Here is a 19,578-nt window from a genome sequence, read left to right on the forward strand (position 1 = left end):
AGAGCCATTGAAATCGAAACTTTCCCCAGAAACCTTTTTGAAGCTTCTGTCATCTGATCGAATAAGGTATCCTTATCCGCAAACTGAACTCCTGTCAAAACCAGAAGCATATCCATGTTGCTCACACGAGCACAGTCAAGTAATTTAAAGGCCAACACAGACTGTGGATATTCCAGGTTGTGTTTCTGAAGCCTTTTACATAGTCTGCCAAATTCCATTATATAGTCTTCCATGGAGAAATCCTCTATTTTCCGGAATCTGTCAAAATCCGACCATGCTTCATATGCACTTAACAAGCCATCCTTTTTATAAATCTTATCCATATAATGCAATAGAGTCTCCAGACCTCCTTCTGAGTCTAACTCTTCCAATTCCAGCTCAGAAAACGCTTTGCTTCGGACTTTACTGTCATAAGGTAGAGAAATAGCCAATGCCAAACCTTGTTTTCTCTTTCCCAAGGCAGTTACCTTAGTCCACATAACTACTGCACTTCTCCATTGGTTGTACGATCCCCTTTCAGAAAATAAGGTGGGGGGGGGGGGGGGGGTAGTCATATCCGGCAATCTTTATCCTAGGTTCAGCCATATATCTTCTTTTTTTCTTCTCAGTCACTCCTTGGTTTCGTCTGGAAAAGTTGTATCTTTCAACCCTTCACATTTGCACAACAACCATCCTCTGCTCCCATTTGTTAGACGTTTAGCTGCTGTTGTACAAAGAATCAAAGGTACTGCTCCTTTTTCCAAACCTTTATTTCACTTTAACAGACTCTGCACAAAACTCTATCTTCACATCACCTGACACAAAGGCCACCTGAAACCCCTTTACATATCAGTGTCAATTATTGGATACTTAACATAAATGAGACAACTAATTGGAATGTCTCTTCACCCGTTACTTAACATTGGTGAGGTGTGGGATCGTCAGAAAAGCTGTGGGATCTTGTGTGGTCATTGCATGAGAACAGATCGGTTGGACTGTGATGTAGTCCATCGTCGAGAAATGTGCGGACATCCATTGACTGAGCTTTTACTGGAGAGTTTCCCTCCCCACCACCACAAAAGTTGGTGGAGAGCTCACCCCTGTTCCATACAGCAGCAATGTAAAGCTCCGGGAGTCTACAACCCCCATCTGAGGAAAAGGTTCTGCCTCTAAGAGCTGCCGCCCATTTTATTAACCAGCTTCTCTCTGGCTCCAGCTGCTCCACCAATAATTACTAAAGGGGGGCAGTGAAGGAGACAACAAACCTTCCTGAGACCTCAGCAGACTTTTCCATTAATTGGCTACTTAAGGGTCTCATTTGGGGCGAAGGCTGATGATCTCCCTAGCTTTTGCAGGTGGATGGGCAGTGGGAAATAATTCCCCAATTTTATGATCGATCCCCATCATAAAATTCTGCCCTTGAAAACTAAACGAACAATAACACGCTGATGTATTATCTTCCTCCTGAAAGATAGTTTCATTGTAATGTCATATTGCTATTGTATTTGCTGGTCATTCTTATTGTTTTAATATCACTGTGCTGTATAATTGGACCTCATATTCTGTCTGCCCTTCTTATTTGTAATTTACTTACCTCAACCCATCACCATCATTCTATTCTGCTTCCACCTCATTGCTACTGCTTATTGCTATCCTCATCATTGATAACTGCTACAGTCTAAGGAGGTAACTATTATAAATTCATAAGTTCACAAGATATAGGAGCAGAATTAGGTCATGTGGCCCATCCAGTCTGATCCGCCATTTGATCAAGGTTGATCTCATCCTGGACTTAGCTCCACCATCCAGCCAATTCGCCATAACCTTCAACCTATTACCACATTAAAATCTGTTTAACTACCCTTAAATTTACTCATTGTCCCAGCATCCACTGCACTCAAGGGTAGCAAATTTCACAGATCTGCAACTCTTTGCGAAAGTAGTTTCTCCTCAACTTGGAATTAAATTTGCTACCTCTTATCCTACGAATGCCCCACAAGAGAAAGCATCTGCTCCACTTCTACTTTATATCACATCTTTTATCAATTTGTATACCTCAATTTGATCTCCCCATATTTTTCTAAATTCTGAAGAGTATTGGACTAAACTGTTCAATCTCTCTTTAACATTCCATTTGCTTCCTTTATAATCTGCTGTATCTACATTGCTCACTGCATGTGCTGCCATTATTGTATGTTGTGTTCTGAATTCAGTGGTCATGGTTTATACTGTGCTGTGTTGTATGTATTTAACTTTGTGCTATATATGAATGTCGTGTACTGCATGAAGTTCAGGATGGGAGCAATGTTTCATTCATAAAGTGGCTAGAACTTTTTTCAACAGGTTACAAAAAGAGTTTCATTAACTTAAAGAAAAAAACAGCCAAGTGACATGTTTTTGCAGGTTACCCATCATTATAATCCATTTTGAATTTCCCTGTAGAATCTTGACTTGTAGCACAGCAATTCGACAAAACATGTCATTGTTGTCTTTTCATATAATATAGGTCTGGTGTACATAGGCTTGTTGAGCCAAGAAGTCTATTTACAATATGCGTTTCAGAAAGCAATCCTGCAATTTGTTAGCTCATGCAATCTACTATATCTGAGTCATGCATCTCACCTGGGAGTTGGCAAGGTTTGAGGAATTTCAACCACTGTTCAATCGCAAACACTATCTAAAGTGGAAGTATTCCCATTCCCATTGTTACTTTTCACATCTCATCTGACATATTAACTGAGGCAGAATTTCATGTAGTCAATTTTATTTGAGACCTAGTTGTTAGCAGCGGTGTTGAAGTACAATTTGCATGCTTGGCCTACCTATTGTTGTCCTTACAGTCATTCCTTTTTAAATTAATATCTAATCATTTCCTTATACAACAGCTATTTCAATCAGCAGCACATAGTCTGCTCCTCATGACAACGGTGGCAATGCCAGTTTTTAGCAGAAAGAATGAAACTGTGAGTACCTGTATTCAATATCTTTCTCTGTTCAGCCTCTTTTTGTATAAGTTTTGTGTTGTTAAGCATCTGACAATACGAATGCAAACAAAGTAAAAACCACTTTGGATTGGAATTTAAATTGGAAGCTGCAGGAAAAGATACAGACTAAGATGATCAAATACTGTCCAGGTCTGATTCCTGTGCTGTTTATCCAGGAGAAAAAGTACTTTTGCCCAAGTCTGAGATGAATGTTGGCATGGATGATCACAAATCTGCTGGAATTGCCAGCAACGTAAACCTGCTGGATTCCTTAAATTTTTCCTGACAGCCTGATTTGATAATCCATCTGGATTACTTGTGGCATTTATCCATCATTCTGCCTCTTAAAAATAAATAGGTGGAACAGCATTCACAATTGGGCAGATGACAGACAGGGAACAGCATTCTCAATAGGGTAGATGGTATACAATCTGTGGGAGAATTGTTGAAAACGACAAATGAAACGAAAAGAAACCAAAGAAGTCATTTCAGTCTCAGATGCTCTTCCAGTTCTTAATTGCCCTTATGTGTTTCCCATCAGTCTGCTTCCTTACACCAGTGACATCAGTTCTCAGGAATTCCCCTCTCAAGGCTGCTAAACTCCGAATATACCCAGTCATCCTAAACCACAGGACTACCAGGAGCTTAAAACCCCCAGATCCTCACCTTCATGTCCAACCTCAGACCTTGAGTGCGACAGGATGCAATGATGTCCCAATCACAAGGCCTACCAAACCCCAGGCAACTACCCTCATCCAGTATTACGGAAGCTTTAAAAGTCAGTGCTCCCCAAAACCCCTGGCTTTTCTCCACTGGTGCAAGTGTGACAAAATAAGTTCCAGTTATCTTGCCCGATCTGATGTGAACTTCCAATTGCTATGCCGTAGACTCAATGAACTTATGCTGACTCCAAGGAAGCCTGGAACATGAATTTCCTGAGCGGGGCCATTTGTTTTACTGGTATAATGCATGCGATCTGAAATGAAAATGAGGCAGAGTTCTGTGAACCAGAACTCATACCACATTAGTGCCATCCCAATTTCTACATTAATTTATATTATGAATACTCGCCTATGTTTTATCTGTGTGCATGAAAATTAGGGAGCGATGATATTGTGCTATCATTTGCCATCTATGATATGAAACAAGTGACCATTGTTTCAAGATGTTATTGCAATAGTAAAATTAAATGTACAGAGCCATGCAATTTTAGAATGATTTACAGAAACTTTATTTAAGACCAAACTGCGCTACTATTGTTTGTTGTATTATTGACAATAGCTTTCTCATCTACCTACGTGCCGTTTATTGGGGGGCTGCCATTTCTCCACATTCTGTCAGGGTACAACAAAGAATGCATTCATTTTACATGAGATTTACAATTGTTAGTTCTTTGTTTATACACAAATTCATACCTGTAATTTAAAATTTGAGATTACAGACAAGAATTGAGCAGGTTGAGAATGAGAAAATATATTTGCAGCTGCAAGCCCCTCTTCTTCCCATGCCTATCAAACCTGAGAATCCTTCATCACTGTTGTCAAATCTTGGATATCCCACTTCTTCTTTCAGTTTCCCCATTTTATTTGTAGTCACCACAATGTCAGTTGATTTTCCTTCTCCCGCTCCTTCTGTCGGTCACCCATTCATTTTCCAATCCCGCTAGGTTTAAATATTTTGACACTGCATTCTTTCACCTGACCTTAGGCCTTCTTCTTCTCCTTCTTGGCAATCCCATCTCCATCACTCGCCTCACTGCATTTTGTCTCTCTCTCTCTCTTCAAAAACATCACTCTTCTTGATGTTGCCCATCCTTTTGCATAACACTTTCTTTCTGCACTTTCTTTCACAAAGCACTGCACTGCAAATTCTTCTAATTATTCCAACTGGAGCTAATCCAACATAATTCCATTGCTGTCAAACTTTTGATATTCCTCAGTATTTCCAAATCTCAGATTAGCTAAATGCTTGCAGGATCTGTCAGTACTCCCATGTCCCCACCAAAAGCTTCAGGCACGAACTTGCTCCTGTAATTTCCTAAATATCAGGTGCCTCACTATTGCTTCCAGGTCACCACAAATAGACGGTTAATGACCCCAAGCCCTAGCTTCTCCTCCCCTATCCCACAGTCTCTCAGTGGTTCCTCAATCTACTTTCAATAAAACACCCAGATTCCTTCCTCCAAGGTGTCAACCACCCACGGTTCAACCCACTCTCATTTTGAAGTTTTCAAACTCAATGTAATGACTGCCAATTATTATAGAAGCATTAGGAGCAATGTATGTAATGAAGAACTTCAACTATTTTTGTGACTCATCGACCCTCATACTCTCTCTTTTCCTGTAGAGAGCACACGGTATTCTACTGGGAGTTGTAGGTTCAGATGTTCCACTAAGGGAGCTGTTGAAATTAGCTCCAAGGTACAAGGTAAGTCCTAAACTGCATTAATGCTTTCCATCAGTGATGATAAAATGTCATTCTTATTTTGAGTTCTGATCAGAATAACACATGCAAATTATTTGCAGATAAACTATAGCACCTCATGAGTTAACAAATCACATCATCTTTATTGAGTGCCAGCAGAAATAATTAGTGTCAGATTTGTTAATTCAGCAATAAGAAAATGTAAACAACGCTCCATGGAATCATATATTTCAGGTGCGTTTCAAAATCAGGCACTTTTTCATACTCTTGTCCTTCTCACACTGTTAATGCATTTTATTGACAAGAAGCTTGTGTCAGTGGTTTTATCCTACGTTCTATGTGGTATCGTGAATGTTAAATAATTCACAGAGCACCGATTCACTCACACTTCTCGGCTCCACAATAACTAATGACATTTTACATTTTTCTACTTCATGTGTGACATGACAAGCCAGCAGGCAACTTGAAATTCTACGTGCCAATAAATAAGTATGTTTTTGTTTCAATGGTTTATGAAGTCTTTATAAATATAAATATAGCAAGGTTTTCAACTATATGTTGCATCTTGGCTATGTTCCCTGCTGAGGAATGGATACGCATGTGATGCAGTGAAGGAACTTGAGAAGTTGTGTGAAAACTTTGCATAAGTAAGCAGTTGATGCAGAAACATGTGGCATGACATTTTAAGAAATTACCTGGTGCGTGGTTTGAATTAAAAACAGAAAATGCTGGAAAAACTCAGCAGGTCTCATGGCATCTGGGGAGAAACAAGTTAACATTTCAAGTCTGTATGACTTGACTCTTGCCATTTTTTGCACCTCCAAAGCTCCAAGGGGAAGATGACGGTACAGTGGTAATGTCACTGGACAAGTAATCTAGAGACCCAGCCTAATGCTCTGGCTGCATGGGTTCAAATCTCACTGTGGCAGCTAGTATAATTTACATTCAATTAATAAACCTGGAAGATAAAGTTGCTCCCAGTGATGGTGAACATTTCTAATGAACCATCATTAATTGTTGTTAAAAAACCATCTGGTGCACTAATAGGAAGAAAATCTGCCATGTGACTCGAGGCCCATAGCAATGTAGTTGACTCTTAACTGCCCAGTTCAAGGGCAGTCAGGGATGGGCAACAAATGCTGGCCTTGCCTGCAATACACACATCCCATGTGTTATATTGTATTGCTACTCCTGGTAGCATGTTATATTATTGGGTTTAAGTTATATATATATATGTCATTACTAGCTGTAGATGATGTTGAAGAACACTCGAGTCTTCGATGTAAACTGAAATAATTTATTAAGTAACAATAAAACTAATAAATGAGTTTGACACTCCAAAGAACTAACTCTAGCAATAATTTAAGGATAACTAACTGTACAAACTGTATCTAAGCTACAGGTGGTGTCTAGGCTGAGGTCCTCTCTACTACATTGCTGCTCTCTAGTAACTCCTGCATGGAAAGAGAGCTAGAGCTTCTGGGAACTCAGTTATATATTGGATCTAGTAATGCCCTCTAGTGCTGGTGCCACAGCTAGGAGTTGTGATTAACCCTTTAGTTACATGTCAACATATCATTACGCCATGAAAGAATAAAAAAATCAAAAGAAACAATGACTTGAGTAAAATTTCATCATTGTGACATTGCTTTTAAAATTGTATTCCCTTTAATCACGCAGCTTGGAGTACATGGTTACGCATTTTTGAATACTAATAATGGATATATACTTGCCCATCCTGATCTCCGACCTTTAGTAAGTAACTTCAACCATTCTTTTTTTTAAATTTAGAATATCCAGTTTTGTTTCCAATTAAGGGGCAATTTAGCATGGCCCATCCACCTAAGCAGCACATATTTGTGTTGTAGGGGTGAAACACATGCAAACACGGGGAGAATGTGCAAACAGTGCCCCAGGGCCGGGATTCGAACCCGGGTCCTTAGCGCTGTAATCCCAGTGCTAACCACTGCGTCACCGTGCTGCCTAGGTCAACCATTCTATATTGATGCAAATGTGTGCAATAGGGAGAACAGAAAGGAATAAACACACAAATGTTATTTACCAGAGTAAATTCTCTGACCATACACTAACAAAATGTGGAGATTGATGACAGAGGCTGGGTAATACCATGCAATGACAGCTTTTAAACATTGCAACTAATACCTTTTTAAAAAATATTTTGAATCATACAACATTTTTAATTACACACAAACAACAATACAACAATCGCCCAATCCCCCAAATGCCCTCTTCCCAACCTCTCACCCCCAATGAGAGAAAAATGCCATACCTTAAAACAAAATACAGAGACACCCCTCCCCCCCAACAGTTGGCGGTAACCAGCTAAATTAGATGAAAGGCTGCCACTTTGAAGAAGACAGTTCCACCGACCCCCTCATGGTATACTTGACCTTCTCCAGGTGCCGAAATTCCAGCAGGTCCCCCAGCCATGCCAAGGCCTCTCCACCCAAGAACTTACCTCCAGGCTATTAACGAGGCGAAGGCTAGTACATCAGCCCTCATCCCCATCTGCAGCACCAATGAGTGAGAAACTCCAAAAATGGCCACCACAGTACACAGCTCCAACTGAATGCTCAAAATTCCTGACATTGTATCAGAAAAGAAGACCCAGAAACTAGTGAACTTGGGGCAAGACCAAACATGTGCGTGTAATTTGCCGGCCCTCTAGAGCACCATTCACACCTATCCTCCGCCTTCGAAAAGAACCCACTCATACGCGCCCTGGTCAGGTGTGCCCTGTGCACGACTTTGAACTGGATCAAGCTTAACCTCGCAAATGAGGAGGTGAAGTTGACCCTGTAAAAAGCCTCACTCCTCAATGACCAAGCCCAGCTCACCCTCTGACTCCCTCTTTACCTCCTCCTGCTCCATCGCCAACATCTGCCCATAAACATTCAACATCCTTCCTTCCCCTTGGCCAAGGACAGGATTCTGCCCATAAGCGAAGTCGATGGTGCCAAGGGAAATGAAGGAAGTTCCTTGCGTAAAGAATCGTGTACCTGAAAGTATCTGAACACATTCTCTTTCAGGAGCTGGATCTTCTCTAACACTTATCCAGGTTGGTGAATCTACCTTATAGAAATATGTCCCTAAACCTCTCCACCCCCTCCCTCACCCATGCCCTAAACCATTAGTCTAATCCTGCAAATTGGGGCAGGGAGTGACATAGAGCAAAGTTTAAATAGCGGCCTAAACTAATTCCAAATTCTCAAATTGGTTATCACCACCAGCCTCAAAGAGAATTTAACGGGGGAAAACGGGAGTGGCACAGTAACCAGGGCCCTCAGACTCAACCATATGTATGAAACCTCCTCCATCTGAACCCATATAGAGTCCGGGTCCTCAAACCTCCCCCCGCATCTTAGCAATATTTTCCGCCCAGTATTAGAGTAATGAATTGTGCCACCACGCCTGACTGCCTATTCCTTTGCAAAAATATCCTATGAACTTGAGGAATCTTACCAGCCCAACAAAGGTAGTTAGCAATTTATTAACCCTGCAAAAGAGACTTGGGGAGAAAGACTGGGATACATGGAACTCATTAAACATATCCAGCAGAAGTGGGATCAACTGATCTGCAAATTGTTTGTAAAATTCCATGGGAAACCCATCCATGCCCAGAGCTTTATCCATCTGCATTGACTGAATACAGCTCATAATCTCCTCCAGCCCTGCCGCCATCTCCATCTTCTGTCTTCTCTCTTGCTCCACATCCAGGAAAGTCAGCTGATCCAAAAATTGCCACATTGATGCACCCTTTTCCAGAGGTTCTCACTCATGCAACTCTCAATAGGCCTCAAACACCCCATTGACCCTCTCTCGGGCAGAATCCAACCTGCTACCCAAGTCCCAAACCTACACTGTCTCCCAGATGCAGCCTGCTGCCTCAGCTGATGACCCAACCAACAACTGGCCCATTTCCCATACTCATAATATGTCCCCCTCGAGCGTTGTAGCTGGCTCACTGCCTTACCGATCGATAACAGCTCAAAATCCGTTTGCAGTTTCTTCCTGTCTCCAAGAACTCTGGTGTTGCTGCAATCGAGTACTGGTGGTCCATCATGAGAATGGCATCCACAAGTCTCTGCCTGTCCACCTTCCCAAATTTGTCACTATCCACTTTATAAGAGATTATCTCCCCCCCTAATAACCGCCTTAAGGGGTTCCCTGAGCGTATAAGGCAAGACCACCTCATTCCTATTGAACTCAACAGACTCCCCAATGGGAGAGGACATCCGCTCACAAAATCCCTTATCCATGAGCAACGCCGTGCCCAATCTCCACGGCGGTCACTGAGAGTGGCCCGGCTCTCACATCAGTTCCACAAAATACGGAACATGATCAGATATCATGATTGCCGAGAACTAGGCCACCCTTCAACCCAGGAAGAAGAGATCTTCCCACCACAAAGAAGCCTGCCCCACCCCATTTTTTCCATGAACATCAATAACTCCTTTGCACCGCAGATGGATTCAGAGACTTCAGACTCGACCTAATGAACCTAGGATTCAAATCACAATTGTAGTTTCCCCCCCCCCCCCATAATTGACCAATGTGATCAAGGTCTGGAACCAGGGTCTTACTGATGAATGCTGTTATCCCAGTTCAGTGTATACACATTAACCAACACCACTGGCGTATCCACCAGCAACCTGCTGATGATTACGTACCTCCTACCTGGGTCTGCTAATATATTAACTGCAGAAAAAGCCACTCTTTAATTAATCAGTACATCTGCCACCCACACCTTAAAATCAAATGCCGCAAGATATACCTGCCCCACCCAACCTTTCTGCAACCTTGATCTTTGATTTTCAGATGGGTCTCCTGTAGGAAAACCACATCCGCCCTTAAAGTCCTCAGGTGCGCAAAAACCTGGAACCTTTTTACTGGACCAGTCAACCCCCTCACTTTCCAGGTTATCAACCGGAGAGGAGACCCCATTCGATCCCCCACCAAAATCCCCACCAGAGACCTCCATCAGAGCCCCATACCAGGCACTCCCCATAACAGGGAGCCCCCATAACAGGGAACCCCCCCCATAACCGGAAACCCCCTATATCAGAGAACCCCCCCTCGCAATGGCAGAGAATCCCTCATAAGAGGGAACCCCCTTATAGCAGAGAACCCCCACCATAGCGGAAAACCCCCATCATAGTAGAGAACACCCCCACCAGTCACCCCTGCCTGGAAGCTAAAGAGCAGTCCAGCCAGAAACAGCGAAACAAATCACTGCTTTTTCACTCACCTGTCTCATATACCTGCTGCCTCAGGCAGATGTCTAGAAAGCAGCAGTTATATCATCTTAGAAAACCACATTACATGGTTTTAAACCCGCTCAGTTCCTTTGATCTGCAAGGCTTCTATTCACTTCAGTGATAAATCGTTTTCAGTAGTCAGCAATTGATAGCTTCCAGGCAGCCAGATGTCTAGATTGTTTATTTTTATTTCCCTTCACACTTGAATGGATCCAAAATGACTTGTTGTGAAATTAACACAATGTTTATAAACATCTAACAAAGATTGACAGCGACCACATCAAAAACAGTTAAGTGCTTTCTGCTGAGGAAAAGAGGAAGTGAAAGCACTTAACTCCTAGATGTTTATAAACATTGTGGATTAGCATTGTGTGGGGAAGTGGACTCCTCTGATGGACTTCGGGGGCTCCTACCTTAAATACTTATCCCCCTTGGCCCATTGCGAGATATTCTGCATTGAGGCAATGCTGGCAAATACTTGTACCAATCCATACCTGGTGAATCCCAGCACAGAAGGCCAGAAAATCACAGAGGCATGGAAAATCTGGTGTTCAACACATTAATAGGATGAAAATAGTGAATTTTACATCCTCCCACTGGCGGGGGGAATGAACCCCAGGGGTCCGGAGCATCAGAAACAGATACTGATCCTATTTTTTCCCTGCGCTGGATTCTCCACCACATCGGGAACTCTGCTACTGGTGGCGGGCGGTGGTGAATCCATCCCATGTTTTCTGCCAGACTAGTGAAGTGGAAGAATCTTTGAGAAATTTCTCAGCCCTTATATTCCAAAGACCATATGCCAGACACAAGAGAAATTAAATTCCCATTTCTCTGACACTGGTTTTCTGGTTTCCGAATGGCTGGGAACAGACATTCATTGCACAGTGAATTGGGGGAGTCAATCCGAATCCTAACTCTCTGTGCACATTGAAGATTTTTTACATACTGGTTCTACAAACATTATGTTTTCTTCATAATTTTTTATTACAACCTCGCATGGTGCAATGGAAGTTGTTAGAATTCACAGATCTGGTGAAGTTTGGAATGTAGTTCATTAAAATGTGTGATGCTGACGAATGAAAGAATTATCAACTTTGCAAACTGCCTCATTAGCAAGAAAAAACAGTTTTTCTGTTTGAGTGGTATTCTTGGAATGTTTTTCCTGATTGTGTCAGCATTGTATTCCTGACTAATTGACTTTGAAAAAATGTTGCACAGAAATTCTCAATTGTGGAGGTTGGGGGTGGGGTAATCAACAGTTCGAAGATAACAGACACAATTTAATGGCCATTTATTTCCGGTGCAGATCTGGGCGCACTGGTTAAATAGCAGGAGATGCCAAAATCGGACTCCGCTCCAGATGCGAACAGGTTCGTAATCTACCTGCCCACTCCCGGTGACGGGTCCCGGATCCCACCCTGATGTGGCAAGACTCCAATTGACACCAACTAAGACAAATCTCCATCTCATTAGCGAGATGCAAGTCCAATCTCACGGCCTTCCGGGAACGAACCGGCTCACCAGCAAGTGGTCATTGTTTTGTACTTCTTTTTAAAAATGGGAAGTTGGCGCAATGGCTGTTGAGAAGAACTGAGGAGGTGATTAGCCATTTCCATTCACTGGCATACAACCCAGAGCTTGGCTGGGGAATGAGTGTCATAGGTTAGGGGTCAGCCCTGGGCTGGGGACATGAGGTGTGTTGAGTCTGCGGGACCTACAAGCCATCCCACAGTATTGTGTATACCCATAACAGGGGCAATTACAGTTGCTGCCTGTCTGTCCTGCTAAACGCTTCCAGGACAGAGCCCTGTTCTTGGTTATATGCTGAAGTTCACTTGAACTCTCTTTGACTGTGAGAAGCCTCTAGCTGCACAGTTGAAGGCTATTGCTAATATGGAATTGGCATAGTTAATTATGTGAGCAGTTCACAGCTCCCAAATGCATTTTCATGGATACACTTGCCAAGTCTCAGATGAGTGTTATTGCACAGCATTCCAGTCAAACGGTGAGGCCTGGACACTTTGCCTGAACCCTGCAGGCAACAACATCACAGAGGCTGCAGCCAACAATCAAAAACTCTAGAACTGGGCCTCACCACTGGGGATATCCCTGTGACCACAGGGTGAGTGTGTGGATCAGAGGAGCGCACTGGAACACCATCACCCCAATGTGCCCGCAGGGGTCTAGGGGCTCCTGCTGTGGCCAGGGATGAGTGTATAGAGCAAAGTTCTCCAGCACAACTTGCTCGATGGATGGCATCGTGAGAGAAGGTGGGGGAGGCTCGGCGGTTATGAGGTTCCCGGGGTGGAAGCCCAAACTGACTTTTGGTCACTCTCCTCCAATTCCTTACAGATGTCACAATGAATGGTGTTGTTGACCCCGTAGCAGCTGTCCTAGTGGTGCTGGTAGCACCCAGGCAGCCAGATGCTGGAGAAGGCAGTAGCAATGTCAATGCAGGCTGGAGGCGGCACCCCATGCGCAGGGGGCCACTGCACAGCCTGAAGCCATGGCCACTGAAGACAGGTGGAGGAGGGACCAAGAGGGGTCTCCAGTGACGGCCCAAGGTGTACAGGTGTCATTGATTGTACAGGAAGATGACTGATAGCATGTGGCTGGGGGAGACTTCGCCACAACAAGGAGATGGTGCAGCACCTGTGCCATGTCCTCACGGACTTGCCAACCTGTCGAGGATCACCACCTCCGGATCATGCACAGCGTCTTCGAGGACGACCCCAGGATGATGGGTTGGCTGTTGGGGGATAAGGGGCATCCTCTGAGGTCCTAGCTGATGATGCCAGTGTGGAGGCCAAAGACCGATGTGGACACCTGACATAATGAGGCCCATGCTGCCCTCTTGCTGTCATTGAGGACTGCTGTAAATGTGATTCCTATGCCTGGACCGCTCTGGTGGTGCATTGCAGTACACACCCCCCCCTCCCCCCCCACCCAGAGGGTCTCCCGTTTCATGGTGGTCTGCTGTGCCCTCCTCAATCTGGCATCGCAGCGGCACGATGTGCTAGAGGAGGAGGGATATGCAGCCTCATCTGAGGAGGAGCCGAACCAGGAGGGGCTGGAGGATGGAGGACACACGACGGCAAGGGTCCTCATCCTCATTACCCCAACTCCTCACCCTCCTATACACCCTCGTCCCCATTCCTGACTACCCTGTTCCACCCTCCCTGGATATGTGGAACATGATCATAAGATATAGGAGCAGAAATAGGCCATTCAATCATAGCTGATATGTTTCTCATCCCCATTCTCCTGCCTTCTCCCCATTATCCCTGATCGCCTTATTAATCAAGAACCTATCAATGTCTATCTTAAAGACACTCAGTGATTTGGCCTCCACAGCCTTCTGCGACAAAGAATTCCACAGATTCACCACCCTCTGGTTCATTCTCCTCATTCCTCCTCATCTCTGTTTTAAAGGATTGTCCCTTTAGTCTGAGATTGTGTCCCCTGCTTTTAGGTTTTCCGACAAGTGGAAACACCCTCTCCACGTCCACTCTATCCCGGCCTCGCATTGTCCTGTACGTTTCAATAAGATCCCCCCTCACCCCCAGGCCTGTGTGGGCATTGTCAGCGGGTCAATATACAAGACAGGAGAATGATAATAACCCGCTGTCAGCTCGGGTGCTCCTCAGTTTATGCCAAAGTCTGATTCATGCCTTTCTACTTCCAGCGCGCCTACACCCCATCACCTCAACGGGACCTGCACTGTGCCTGGGGGCAGGGGTGGGGGCAGCGGAGCGCAACAAGGGGTGGGTGTGCAGGCAGGCCCGCTGCGGAGAACAACGTGACAGAAGCTGCACATGTGTCAGGTGTTAGATGATTAATGGTGTACATTTGAACCTTTTCCGTGGCTACAGATAGTGCCCTTCCGTGCCCCCCAGAGCCCATTCAGTGATCCTCGATCTTAATTTTCCGTGCTCTGCCGCTACATCTATGTGTGTCGCCACAATGCACTTTAGGGGTGGAGGCAGCCTGTTCCTTCCTGTGCCCTCTGACCTTTGATGCCCTTGGCAGACATCCTGTGGATGGCCTGGAGCCAGTGGGCCCCTGCCGACTTACTGATGTCACTGGTATCATCATGCCACCCTGTTCTGTCTGGTGACCTTGAGGAGGGGTGAATTCTAGTGAGGTGGAGACTGCCATCCTCTCCCTCATGTCAGGCACTGGGGCAGCTTCCAGTGCTCCCTCCTCCCACAGGGCCAATGGGATCTCCATGGGATGGAGGGGCAGCTGGAATGAGCTCCAGAGGCCTCTGCATTATCTGGCTCTGGCACTACCCCGTTGTCTGCACCATGCTCTTGTCGCCCACAGTGATGCTCCTCAGTGACTGGGACACGCTCCGGAGTGCCTCGGCTATGTCCAACTGCGTTTTGGACCATGCTTTGCAGTGCCTCAGCAATGTCCATCTATGTCTGGGACACTTCCCTCAGTTACTGGGACATGATGCTGAGGCCCTCAGCCATGGTCATCACAAACTGAGCCATGCCTTGGACACCGCCACTCAACGTGCTGTCATCGTGCTCCAGGCTTTCCACTGCAGTCGCCACCCTAACAGTGTTAGCTTCGGTGCCATGCATTGCCGTTGCCATCTACTGCGCCCATAGCCTTTCATACTCCTCCAATTGGCTATGCATTGACAGAAATGTCGCTGACATCCCCTCCTGAATCTCACGGCTGTGTCCTATCATCTGCATCAGCTCACGGATAACCTTGCCCAGAGCCTTGGCATCTGACTGGGACTCAGCTGAGTCTTGGGATCCAGCAGACCTCCGACTGCTGTCTCCCTTGGTTGTCCCTGCATCCACCTGATGTACCTCAGCAACTGCGTGGTGCTCACCAGATTGTGCCCCAGAAGCCTGTCCACTAATGTCGCCCACCAAGAGTGTATCTCTGCGCTGGTGGAAGATTGGGGTGATGGCTGTGATGCCTCGATGATGGTATTCTCGGAGGTGTCCTCTGAGGTGTTCGTCTGAGTGGCTAGAGTGGGGGAGGGGTGACCCCGATGGCCTTACCCCGTCAGTTGGAGATCTTGCAGGAGAAGGCACATATGGGTGGGAAGAATCATTTTGTCTGATGCACTGGAGACAGGTCATCTAGGTGAAGGGGCAATAGATCCCCTCCTCTGCTGTTCAGGCCAACCTCTCTTTTGGTGATTGCTCTCTCATCGGCCAACCCTGCGATCCCCAGGGCCCGTTCCGCATAGGGGATGAGGACTCTGATGCCTGGAATTCTGTGGCCCACCTGCGGGGACGGAGAGCTGTCCCTGTGAGCCACGCGCTTGGTGCATTGTGGAGGGGTCTATGGCAGGTGGTATGTGTGGGCACTGCACCTGTACCTGCGTGCCAGCTTGTGGGGAGGTTGCAAGGTACCAGCTGCTGAACTGTTTGCGCTGGGACCGAGGTCAGGGGAGTGACAGATGGAATTGATGTCGGGGGCTGGTAGAGGTCATAGGTCTTCTCCCTGAACTGTACGGCGGTTCTCCTTGTCACGCTGCCCGAACTGACGGCAGTCGGCAATGCCGCCCAGGTGTAATTGGCGGCCCTGCAGCCGGCCCTCTGACCCCCTCGGCGGAACAGGGTGTCCAGTTCTGCTTCCACAATGTCCAGATGCTAAGTCAGCATCTCGGAAGCATGGTGCCATGCTTCTATGCTGACTGGGAGTGAGTTCGGAGGGAGTGTTTAAAAGCAGTTCTCCCTTGTCAGCGGGGTCCTGCCGGGCATGAGTCTGGAAAATCAGCTGGCAGGACAGTACCGGCGTGAAGCTCATGGCGCATCATTTTCGACACTTAGTGCCGTTAAATACGGACCGCAGTCTCGCCAGGTGGGCTGTCGGGAAACACCCAGGAAGTCTTGTCCCATATAACTCATCAAACTTTTTCCATTAAATCATGTCCAAAATCTTGTGTATTTCTAACAGTCTGGTACATAAACTGTGTGATAATTCAAATCTTGCTTTAATGAAGAAAAACACTTCAATGCAATTTGTTTCACTTGGATATCAAGCCATTTATTTAACGGGGTGAAGTCTATGTTTTACTAGCCTGATAATGGATTGAAGAGTAAAATCCCTTGCAGACTTGCATTCCTTATCTAACTAATTGTAAGCAAATTACCACTTATAATGGCTTCCCTTCCTGCTCCTGCACTCTGGTTGCTAAATTATCAGAGTGCTTGACCAACATCAGGCAATGGATGGGCATACATTACCCCCAATTAAATATTAGTAAGAATGAATGTATGCTTTTGATCCCAGCTTCAAACTTAATCCTCTTGCTACCAGTTCAATCGCTGTTTCAGATTTTCTGTTGTTGAAACCCTTGTCCATTCCTTTGTTACCGCTGGACTGAACTATTCCAGTGCACTCCTGACCAACCTTCCACATTCTACTCTCAATAAGCTTGATGTCATCCAAAACTCTGCCCGTGTCCTTATGCACAACAAGTATTGTTCACCTCTCACCCCTGTGCTCATTGACCTACATTGATTCCTATCATATTATCTCTTTCTAGATAAATAATAATGATCTTTATTATTGTCACAAGTAGGCTTACATTAACACTGCAATGAAGTTACTGTGAAAATCCCCTAGTCGCCACACTCCACGCCTATTCGGGTACACTGAGGGAGAATTCAGAATGTCAAATTCACTAAACAAGCACGTCTTTTGGGACTTGTGGGAGGAAACAGAGCACCCGGAGGAAACCCACACAGACACGGGGAGAACGTGCAGACTCCGAACAGACAGTGACCTAAGCAGGAATCAAATCTGGCACCCTGGCGCTGTGAAACCACAGTGCTAACCAGTGTGCTACCATGCCGCCCTGTACAAATACAGCTGCAGGGCAGGCATAACACACAGAGCTTTGATGGAGACTTGTTGCTTTTGGCTTACTTGTGCTAACTGTAATATTGTATCTCTTGCTGTGATGGCATTATCAGCAACAGTGCTTCTAAGTGGCAATTACTCGTAATAACCTGCTCACTGAAGCTCACTTTTGATTTTGCAAGGGTCATTCAGCTCCTGACCTCATTACAGCCTTGGTCCAAACATGGGCAAAAGAGCTGAGAACTCCAGAGTGACTGCCCTTGACATCAATGCAGCATTTGACTGAGTATGGTATCAAGCAAAACTGGAGCCAACGGGAGTCGGGAGGAAAAATGTCCATTGGTTGCAGTCATACCTGACATAGTGAATCAAGTCAGTCCCAGGACATTGTTGCAGGAGTTCCTCAGGGTAGTGTCCTAGGTCAAATCATCTTGAGCTGGTTCTTAAATGACCTTCACTACATTCTCATGTCAGAAGTGGGGATGTTTTCTCGTGACTGCACAATCTTCAGCATCGTTTGCGACTCCTCAGAAACTAATGAATTTGTGCCCATATGCAGCAAGATCTGGACAGCATTCAGGCTTGGGCTGATAAGTTGTAAGTAATATTCATGCCACACAAGTAACAGGCAATAACCATCTCCAACAAAAACTAATCCAACCACCTCCCTTGACATTCAATGGCATTACCATCACTGAATCCCCCACTATCAATATCCTGGGAGTTACCATTGACCAGATACTGAAGTAGACTAGCCATATAAATACAGTACTTGCATGAGTAGGTCAGGGGCTGAGAACTCTGTGGCAATACGTCACCTTCTAACTCATCAAAGCCGAAGTTAGTGCGATGTAATATTCTCCACTTGTCTGGATGAGCGCTGCTCTAACAATGCGAAAGAAACTCGACACCATCCAGGCAGCATACCTATCGTCACAGCTTCCGAAGTCAGATTAGTCTTCTTGAAAGGAACCCTCGAAAAGCCACAGATCCTGATGGAGTCACTGGTCGTGCACTCAGATCCTGCATGGATCAACTGGCAGGTGTGTTCACGGACATCTTCAACCTCTCCCTCCTCCATTCCGAGGTTCCCTCTTGCTTCAAGATGACCACCATTATACCAGTGCCAAAAAAGAACCAGACAACGTGTCTCAATGACTACAATCCGGTGGCCTTGACATCTATCATTATGAAGTGGTTCGAGAGGTTGGTCAAGAGACACATCAACTCAATACTCATAGAATGCCTTGATCCACGCAATTTGCATATCGCCACAACTGGTCAACAGCAGACACCATCTCCCTGGCCCTGCACTCATTCCTGGAGCAGTTAAACAACAAGGACTCCTATGTCAGACTCTTATTCATTGACTACAGCTACACCTTCAACACCATAATCCCAGCCAAGCTCATATGAAAACTCCAAAGCCTAGGATTTGGCTTCTCCCTCTGCAACTGGATCCTCAATTTCCTGACCCATAGACCACAATCAGTAAGGATAAACAACAATACCTCCTCCACGATAGTCCTCAATACTGCTGCCATGCAAGGCTGCATATTTATCCCTACTATGCTCCCGAAATACACAACTGCATGGCATCATTTGGCTTCAACTCCATCTATCAAGTTTGTTAATGACACAACTGTAGTGGTTCAGATCTAGAACAATGATGAGTCAGAGTACAGGAGAGAGATAGTGGCGTGGTGAACGACATCAATGTCAGCAAAACTAAGGGCCTGGTCATTGACTTCAGGAAGCGAAGTATCATACACACCCCTGTCTGCATCAATGGTGCCGAGGTGGAGATGGTTGACAGCTTCAAATTCCTAGGTGTGCTCATCACCAACAATCTGCCCTGGTCCACCCATGTGGCGCTCAGACCAATAAAGCTCAACTACGCCTATACTTCCTCAGGAAACTAAGGAAATTTGGCATGTTCGCATTGACTTTTATCAATTTTTACAGATGCACCATAGAAAGTATCCTATCCGGTTGCATCACATCAAGGCAGCTGGAGATGTAGACAGAGTTAATGGATGGGAGACTGTTTTGCGTAATGGACTGGGCTG

General features: G+C 45.3%; 1 protein-coding gene across 4 annotated transcripts in view; it reads left to right on the forward strand.

Annotated features, from left to right (window-relative positions):
* The window catches only part of cacna2d4a (calcium channel, voltage-dependent, alpha 2/delta subunit 4a), a 591,407-nt gene that overhangs the window by 198,745 nt on the left and 373,084 nt on the right, over positions 1–19,578 (forward strand). For all 4 annotated transcript variants that reach the window (XM_038781413.1, XM_038781415.1, XM_038781414.1 and 1 more), the window contains 3 exons: positions 2,865–2,942; positions 5,310–5,390; positions 7,068–7,142. In XM_038781413.1, the coding sequence (XP_038637341.1) occupies positions 2,865–2,942; positions 5,310–5,390; positions 7,068–7,142 (234 nt within the window). The remainder of the gene's footprint in view (positions 1–2,864; positions 2,943–5,309; positions 5,391–7,067; positions 7,143–19,578) is intronic.

This window comes from Scyliorhinus canicula, chromosome 20, assembly GCF_902713615.1.
Source record: "Scyliorhinus canicula chromosome 20, sScyCan1.1, whole genome shotgun sequence".
NCBI lineage: Eukaryota > Metazoa > Chordata > Chondrichthyes > Carcharhiniformes > Scyliorhinidae > Scyliorhinus > Scyliorhinus canicula.